The sequence below is a fragment of the Oryzias melastigma genome, linkage group LG9, assembly GCF_002922805.2.
Source record: "Oryzias melastigma strain HK-1 linkage group LG9, ASM292280v2, whole genome shotgun sequence".
Taxonomy (NCBI): Eukaryota; Metazoa; Chordata; class Actinopteri; order Beloniformes; family Adrianichthyidae; genus Oryzias; species Oryzias melastigma.
Genome location: NC_050520.1, coordinates 13327826 through 13337387, shown reverse-complemented (window position 1 = coordinate 13337387; position 9562 = coordinate 13327826). Strand labels below are relative to the sequence as shown.

At 39.8% G+C, this 9562-nt stretch overlaps 1 protein-coding gene across 3 annotated transcripts in view; it reads left to right on the top strand.

The window, feature by feature from the left end:
* LOC112137718 overlaps positions 1-7672 on the top strand; it is a 15307-nt gene extending 7635 nt beyond the window's left edge. For all 3 annotated transcript variants that reach the window (XM_024260163.2, XM_024260161.2, XM_024260162.2), the window contains exons 9-15: positions 1241-1423; positions 2286-2384; positions 3678-3818; positions 3891-4016; positions 4785-4869; positions 6255-6336; positions 7028-7672. In XM_024260163.2, the coding sequence (XP_024115931.1) occupies positions 1241-1423; positions 2286-2384; positions 3678-3818; positions 3891-4016; positions 4785-4869; positions 6255-6336; positions 7028-7516 (1205 nt within the window). In that variant the 3' untranslated portion in view covers positions 7517-7672. The remainder of the gene's footprint in view (positions 1-1240; positions 1424-2285; positions 2385-3677; positions 3819-3890; positions 4017-4784; positions 4870-6254; positions 6337-7027) is intronic.
* Positions 7673-9562: the final 1890 nt, after the last annotated feature.

The window sequence follows — 9562 nt, the reverse complement described above, 5'->3', positions numbered from 1 at the left end:
ACCACTAAAAAACTGTATAATGTGGGACTATCTAGTGCCCTGGATTTTAAAGGTAATTCGGACACGATGTTCACTACTTTTCTTTCTTTTTTCTAAGCACCAGATATGACGTCACTGATTTCACCCACCAATTCAACCCAAGAGTAAACCATTTGGGGCTCACATTGAAATGTTCGCTGTGTGGTTTCTTGAACATGACAATTAAAGTTCCCTGGACTCTAATGACCTCCACAGTCTCCAGATCTTAACCCAATAGAACCTTTGGGATGTCCTGGAATGGGAGATCAGCATCATGGATGTGTAGCCAACAAATCTGCAGCAACTGTGTGATGCTATCATGTCAATATGGACCAAACTCTCTGAGAAATACTTCCCTGTTGAAGGATTAAGACAGTTCTGAAGGGAAAAGGAGGTCCAACCCGGTACTAGCAAGGTGGACCTAAAGTGGCCGGTGAGTGTAGATCAGAGCTGCCCGATCCTGGTCTTCAGTCTCCCACCCTCCCAGTTCTCCAGCTCCCTTTTCCTTCCTTGCTACTGATAAGCTGATTTCTGAACACACCTGATTAGGTAACCAGGAGCAAGGAGATCAAGGAGAGCTGGAGAATAGGCATGAATGTAGATTGAAGACTCTTCTACATTTTGTCTGATGGTTAAAATATATTAATAATGTCCATTTATCTGAGGAAGAAATGTCACCAGGTTCTACCTACTAACTCAAAGACACTGTGATTCCTGTTTTAGTGTTTGAACTGTCACAAAGCAGCACGGCTGTCATCAGGTTTGTGCTCACAAAGCCTTCAGAACCCTTAAATACAGGACTCTTGTGATGTTGAGTCCATCTTCATATTAAGCGTGCGTGTCTTCACTCTTGTGACATCCTGTCAGTGTTTTTATCATGTCTTCATCCGAGAAGGAAGTTTGGTGACGGGATGTTCAGATAAGACTACACATTTGTCACATCATCTCTGCTGTCATGTATCTGAGAATCCACGTGTGAGCTCCACATAGAAAGAAATGAACTCTTACTAAATTATTGCTCAATTCTTACCTCAACTTATGACTTTAGTTTTAGCTTAAAAAGTGTCATTTACAACACTTGTTATAGGACACACTAATGTGTTAACATTTCTCAGAGATACAAAGACTCACTTTAATAAAACATATGTCACTATTTAACCTAGGATGTGTTTTCTAAACGTCCTTTATAAGAACATTTGGAACAGATGGTTTGTTTCTGCAGCTCCCCCCTCTGTGAGGAACCTGTGGGTGATCAGCCATTATCCAGAGAACCGCACGCTTCAGGTGGAGTGGAGGATCAGCGCCGCAGTGAGCCATGTCATTGTCCGGCTCCACTCTGACGCGAGTCCGTCCTCTTGTCAATGGTTCCGAGTCCACGGGTCCACCACCTCTGCGGGTCTGCCAGGTCTGAGTTGAATAGGATTAGTCGACTAATCAATGACTAATCGACTATTAAAATAGTCAACGACTAATTTAATAGTCGATTAGTCGTTGCTTTATATTATATGAAGTCAGAGTGTAGTAGAGTCGAAACTTATGACGGTTAGCTGTTAGCTTTTTGGACCATTGTGGCATTTATGCATGTTTTTTAGGCTATTTTGGAGTTAAGCTAATATTTCAGCTACAAGCTAGCTGTTTAGGCTAATTTTGGATTTTTAAAAAGTTTTTAAGCTATTTTGGAGTTTGCTAATATTCAGCCACATGCTAGCTATTTTAACTAATTTAGGCTTTTTAAAAAGTTTTTTAAGCTATTTTGGAGTTTAGCTGATATTTCAGCAACATGCCAGCTGTTTAGGCTAATTTATTTTTTCAGTTTTTCAGGCTTTTTTGGAGTTTTGCTAATATTTCAGCTGCATGCTTATTGCTTTGGCTAACTTAGCTTTTCTTTCAGTTTTTAGGGTAATTTGGCATTAAACTAATATTTTAGCTAGCTATCAGCTTCAGCATCTTCAGCTATCAGCACTATAATTTTCAGTGACCAAATTTAGCTTTCAACATTCACACTAGCATTATCACAGGTAATGATATATATCTAGTATTTAGTTAGTTTAAAGCGAATGATGGTTAAGATGTGTGCTTTACATCCAGTTTGTGCATGACCTGACTTTTCTCCTTCAGAATCTGCTGGAATTATCGTGTTAACAATTAAAAATTACAGTAAATCAAAGAACATAAACACTGGAGCTCTGGTGGTTAAAGGATTAATGACTCTTTCTTTAAAACTGTCCTGTACACGGTCAGACATTTAAACTTTTTTGTGTTTGCAGACGTTGAAGCTGATAAGTCGTACCAGGTCACCGTGTTTCCCGTCCAGAACCAGCAGTGTGGACCGGCCCAGTCTCTGAACGCCAGTCTGCAGCATGGAGGTTAAACACAAACACTTTGACCCAATCCGAATTCTTCCCTTCGCCCTTCCTCTCCATTTGAAGGGATAGCTTAAGTGCATGTCGTGTCCGGGAAATATATTTTTTAAATTTCACCCTCCAAACGGAGGGGTCCAAAGTCCTCCATCACAAGGGTAAACGTTTAAATTTAAATGTAAGTAATGACTTTTTGTTGTCGCATAACCTTTTTAAAGTTTTAAAACTGATTTTATTCAAGCGCTGGAAGCTCTGCGCTAACGCTAGCGGACCGGCAATTATTGATGACGTCATCAAACAAAAGTCACGTACAAAATTTGAGAGAATGGTTGTGTCCGAATTCCCTCCCCAACCCTAACTAATAAAACAACTATATAGTGTGGGACTATATAATGCGCTGGATTTCAAAGGTAATTCGGACACGATGCTCACTACTTTTTCGTTTTTTTAAATGCCGGATATGACATAACCGATTTGAGAAAGTGAAAATCGAATAAATACGAACATTTCACGAGGTTTATTTATGACTCCAACGTGTTCTGATGGTGAAATTAAGGGTGGTTTATTCAAATATTACATTTAAACACGTTTTTTTGTTCGAAATTGTTCAACCGCAATGCATTGTGGTCTATATTCTCTAATCTAGTGAGCATCGATGCTCAGACTTTTGGGAAATTTCTAGTTCTATCGATTTTGGAATTAGTAGATTTGGACAGCACTGGAAAATGGCGAATGTACTATATAGTGATTGGGGGGAATTCGGACAGAACCACTATATTTTTTATAACTCTCCGTTTGGAGGGACAAATGAAGGGAAGGGAGAATTCGGATTGGGCCATAGACTACAAAAACACTTTTTGTTTTTTGTTGTTTGTTTTTCTATTTTCAAATCAGTGATGCACATTCCTCTGGATTCCAGTGCTGAACATTATTTCAATGAAGGTCATGTGATCAAATCCAACCTCAGATAAGCAATGTTAGGGGACTTTTTCCATTGTACAAATATCCATGTCAAAAACAAAACCATTTGACTGTTTCAACGCTGCAAAAACAGACCTCCTAGGAATAAGTCAGAATTCTTAAATTATCTTTTAATATGGAAAAAAAAGTATAAGAATAATAATCTTTCAAAGAATTCTCATTTCAAGAAAAACTAAGACATGTTTTCTGAGATTGTTTTACGTTGAAATCCCTACTTAAATAAATATTTTTAAACAAAGGTCTTTTTACTTTCTTAAAATTCAGTTTTTGCAGTGCATGAATTGGAGCATTGACACCACTGAATCTGTTTGTTCTCAGCACTAATGGAGCCGGTTGGCCTCAAAGTCCTCAGAGTGACTAAAGCAGAGGTAACCGTCCAGTGGGCGTGGCACGCCAAGTCTGGACCAATCAGAGTGGGCAGATACGTGGCGGCGCTGCGAGGAGACTCTCACAGCAGAGGTACATTTTCTTCTTGAAGCAGTTCCAGATTCACATTTGAAAACTACCCACTTGTTTTTTCTTTTTTTTAAGTTTGGAGATTATTTCCAGATGAGAACCAGCACACTTTTGTCAACCTGACCCCCAACACCGAGTACACTCTCCTGCTGCTGGCGGACAGCGTTCCTGTGAGATTAGTGGCCGTGAAAACAGATTTCAGTGAGTTTCTGATCCCATATTCATTTGTTTTTTAATGTTTAGCATTTTAGAAGCTTCAGCAGATTCTTATTCTTTGCAAACAATAAAAATTCAAGCTTGAATTTAAACTCCCACTCCAATCATCTTCTGATCTATTTTAAAAACGTTTCCAGGGGTCTTTTAATGAAGATTATGATGTTTTAGCCAAAATCACAAAACCTGTGTGGTTCTCTAGGACACAGTTTCTGCAGAGCGGCAGGAGTTCATTAAAAATTCACCTGTGAGTTGTGGGTAGAACTGTTGGCATAGAGTAAGTTAGCCATTTCCCATCATCTCACACCCAACCGTTAACTGACAGCCCCTCACAACTCCAACCTAACATTACCTCTGAGGTCAGATTCCGGCTCAGATGAGGAAACAAAGACGTTCATGGATCTATTTGTCTACAAGTGGATGCATCAGAATGGAGCGGAGCATGGAGCTCATGTCTTACCCAGTGCTGCACTGATACGAGCTGTTTCAACTCAATTTGTTCATCCACTCCTGATTCACATCATTTTGAAATGCAATACTCAGAAATCCAATTTTATTTTTTATCTAAGTCTTCCATCAGGAAAAAAATGTGGTTTTTATGCTACTCGTCTCCCAGTTGCAGTGCTACATGGATCCACAGAAACTTTTAATTTGTTTTATTTTCAGCTGTGAGGCATTACACATGCACTGAACAGGTGTGTTAGCTACACCTGTCCAGCTGAAATGAACCCAAACTCATCCTTTATGATTGTCCAGGTCAGGGGCCGGACGTGGTGGCGGTCACGACTCCTCTGCTGCTTGCGGTCGCTCTCTTGATCCTGTCCGTTCTGTCCAGGACTGTGTGAGTCAAACTTTTTCAGTCTCTAGACACAAATGTAACATTTGAAACCAAAGAGCAAAACAAAAACTAATTCAGAAAAAACTTAAGTCACAATTAGTGCTGCCGAAAAACGATTATTTTAGTAGCCGACTAATCACCGATTATTTTTACCGATTAGTCAACTAATTGGTAATGCACAAAGTGGATGTAAAGCCCACATCTTAACCATCATTAGCTTTAAACTAACTATAAAAAGACGTATAGCATTACCTGTGATAAAGCTCGTGTGAATGCTGGAAGCTGAATTTGGCAGCTGAAGATGCTGAAATTGATAACTGAAAATTCTAAAGCTGATAGTCAGCTAAAATAATAGGCAAATGCCTTATTAGCCTAAAAAATAAACAAAGCATAATTAGCCAAAACTGCTAGCATATAGCAGAATTATTAGCTAAACTCCAAAATAACCTCAAAAACCTTAATAAATGCCAAAATAGTCCAAAAAACGAACAGAATCCATTATTACTTTTAACTTTATTGCACTCTGACTCCATATGATTTAAAGTAACGATTAATCCACTATTAAATTAAAAATCGACTATTTTAATAGTCGATTAGTCGACTAATGGTGGCAGGTTTAGTCACAATTTTTGAGGATCAGGAAGTTTTAACCCCTTTTTATCAGAGTTTAAAAGTCATTTATATTAATTTAATATCAGTATACACTGCTTGTTTCACTTGTTTTCAGACAATTCTTTATAAACAGACATATTTCTTCTTTTTTAGCATGTCAACCTTTTTAAAGTATTGCAGCAACCCGTTCTTATCCTCAGGTTAACATTTGACTCTCCCTCAGCCTCACAGCATTTTCTAAAATGTTGCAAATTTTAGTTTTTTTAATCTTTCTCTGGGATTTGATACATCAACCCACGCCTGACACACTGAAGTCTGCAGCAGGCGCGCTGACCTCATGACTGTGGGTGTTAACATTAATGAGCATCACTACCCTGATGTTGAGTTTGACTCTTTAGTGCATGAACATTGTTTTCAAACACGTTTGACTCAATCCTTTAAGGACACAATGAATGGACTGAAAATGAGTTATCTTTTCCCAGATTAGGTCTTCAGAAGCTTCAAGAATATTGTTGATGGGATTTTATTTCATCCACTAAATTTATAGCATATAATAATAAGCTCTCTGATCCAAAAAAGACTTCTAGAATGTAGATTATACATTCCTCCTAAAACGGAGAGCAAAAAAAATCTGTTTTGAAACCAATAAGATGGTAGACAACTTTACATTTGACTTTTTCTTGAAAAAAAAAAACAATCAAAAATGTTTCGATCGACCATCCCAAAGACTCACACTTGGTTCAGAAACGGTTTGGATTGTGTTGATCTGTGTGCAGGTTCAGGTCCCTCTGCCTCCCGCCGGTGTCGAGCCCTCGAGGAAGCACGGCGGGCCGTTGGCTGATGAACTCGGACCGGCAGGCAAGCTGACCTTAGCCCCCTTACCCATGTTTGACTTTGTGATTGTTTCACCAAACTGTAAAGACTGTCTCTGATCCCTGAAAAGATATGCAAACTCATTAGATGTCTTGGTTTGAGTTTATCAATTGGCCGCTGAAGATAATCCTGATAGCTGAAAACTCTGAAGCTGATAGCTAGCTAAAATATCAGCTAAATGCCAAATTAGCCTAAAAAACTTACAAAAAGCCATAGTTAGCCAAAACAGCTAGCATGTAGCTGAAACATTATCTAACCTTAAAATAGCCTAAAAAAAGAAAAAATCCTAAATTATTTAACAATGATGACCTTATTTGAAATCAGGCTTTTTTCATTGAAACGGTTTCACTCGACAGCAGAAGAAGACTGAGCAGCTCAAGGCAAATGAAATAAAATAGGATTTAATTTTATATGATAAACAAAAACTAAGAATCACAACAAAAACCCTGAAATTCAGTAGAACCCTAAATGGGAATCACAGTAAAAACAAAACCACACCCCTTGAAAAAAAAGCACCAATCAGAACAGGACAGGAGAGAGATGGAACAAAGGCACCAAAAGGGTTCCATGAGGTCATAAAAAGTTCTCCAGAACCGTTTGAGTCCAGATTCTGTCCCTTTAGAGAAATTAAAGCTCATCAGCAGTTAGAAGGTTCTATTGTGTTTTCTTCCAGCAGAAGTTCATTAAGAACCTGATGGACATCGCAGACTTCCAGGTGACAGATGTTCTTGCAGAGAAGACTCTGTTTTTTGATGATCTGAGCGTTCCTCGACCGTCGGAGGAAGACCTGGATGAAGGCTTCTCTCCAGCGCCGGTCAGCAGCTGCGTCGTCCAGCTGCCGGTGCTCTCGCTGGACTCGCTGTTTGCTACGCAGATCACAGAGACTGCAGAGCATCTCCTTCAGCGTGAAGATGATCGCCGCCGATCTCAGGAAGTCAAAGAGGTTTGCCTGTTTGGTGAACTCCTGTTTGATGGATTCTGCGGTGACCTGAAGACGGACATTCTGGGGAGTGATGGCAAAGGTCGACAGAGCTGCTGTCCTCTCATCTGTGAGACGGAGTATCTGTCCAACAGCTGCTTCCAGGTTGAAGCAGAAGATCAGAGCGACCAGAGCGAGAGCTCAGAGGAGCACGTGGAGACACATGCACAAACTAGAACCGTGTGAGGCTGGTTTCCAGAAGAAGTCAGGAAGATGAACTGAAAACAAATGTGAAGTAGCTTCTAGATCAGGGGTCTCAAACTGGCGGCCCGTGGGCCATTTGCGGCCCCCAAGTTGATATTTTGCCATCCCCGCCCTAATATGAAAGTTCAATGTCTACTAAGCAATATCTTTATGATGATAGTGTAGTATTTGCTTTGTGATGTTTCAGCTTTATGCTTAAAACTTTGCATTTGCTATTGTTGTTGGAGCTGGTGGTCCTTAGCAACAGTTGCTAGCGTCATTAGCCCCCGTCGTTTCACAGTGTAGTCAGAAATGTCCTTAGCAACAGTTGATAGCCTCTTAAGCTCCTCAAGAAACAGGAACAAGGATTAGGATAAATATGTTGAAAATGTTGTTTTCTGTGTTTTAAATTTGTTCTTGAAGCATTTTTCTGATGTTTGAGGACTTAAATAAAAGGAAATTGTACTTGAAATTGCATTTCTGGGTGTTTATTTCAATTGTGATTCAGGATCAAATACAAAAAGTTGTTTGAAAAAGATCATATTGTGACAGAAAACACACCGAGTGGCCCACAAGCTCTCTGCTCTGCTCCATTCTGATGCATCCACTGGTAGACACATAGAACCATGAACATCTTTGTTTCCTCATCTGAACTGGAGTCTAGATCTAAACTGTGCAACAGTTTTTATTTTTGGCTAAAATCTGCATGATAATCAAAAGACCACTGGGAGCAGTTTTAGAGAAGATCAAAATAAGTACAGACGCATGTGAAGCCTTTATCATGCAAAACAACTTTTTGAGCTTTTAAGTGCATCATATTGTTCATTCCTCACTATAAAGAACCCCAAAGCCTTATTTTGATCCTTTCACACATTTCTGAATAATCCTCTAAAAACCTGCACTCTCAGTACCAGCCCCTCCCATACCCATGACGACCAGCAGGTCCTCACGAGCTTAAATCACAAGTGAGAACCGCCCCTTACAGTAAGAGTCTGCTCTGCCAGCACCGCCCCCACTGTCTCACTTAGCTTCACGAAGTCCCTCAGCTCGTGTACAGTCGTGCAGACGCTGGATGTGCTGTTTGTGTTGTGATCCAGTGTGGCGATGGTCAAGAAACGCTCATTCGATTCAGCGTTTAAACTTTGTGCGGTGGCATACGCCAAAGAACATTCTGGTGAGTTAGATAAGCTAATCTTTCCTTAATAGTTCTGGTATCACCTGTATGTCCTGGGATAGGATCTCTCCCTCATGTGGGCTTCACTAATTTTCTTCTTTTTTCCTGAATCAGGTTCTTTTTTAAGAGTTTTTCCTTACCGGGAGGGAGGGTCTAAGGACAGGGATAACCAGTTTAATTTAGTTGTTTGGCTTAGCTATTGTTTATATTTTATGATTGATCTTCTGCCTCTGTAAAATTACAGGCATGAAGCCCAATGAAGCATTTGTTTTTGTGATATTGACCTATATAAATAAAGAAGGCTGCAGAAAACAGAGATAGATGATGCTTCACAGAGAACAGAAACATTAACAGTCAGTGCTAATCAGAACAATGTTCTCATCATTTCAGTAAATCCTGAAATGTTCATCTGGTGTTGTCTGCGTTTTTTTAAGACATTTCCCCACTAAATGAATCCATTAGCCATCACCACTCTGTCTGTGATGGAATAAATGTCCGGTTTACTTAAAGGTCTCGTGCAGTGGCAATTTTTTTTTTTTAATTTAGAAAGTCAATGAAACTTGGAAAACGAATCAGATAAAAATATTCACTTAAAATGATCCAGCGTGGTTTTATTGATCATTTTATGGTCGTGCAGAGCTTTAAATTTGGGCGATAGGTGGTGATGGGCGGGGGCTGCGCGTGACGTCACTTCAGGGATCCCAAAGGGTGAACAACAATGGCGGACGGTTTGAGAAGCGACGTAGACCACGATTTAGCGGATATTTCTTTGGGTGAAGGTGATGAGCCTTCATCAAACACAGGAATTTTAACGACACAGGGTTCAGAGGGTGTACAGCCCTACCAGTTTGAACCGGAGGTTTCCTCATCTGAGG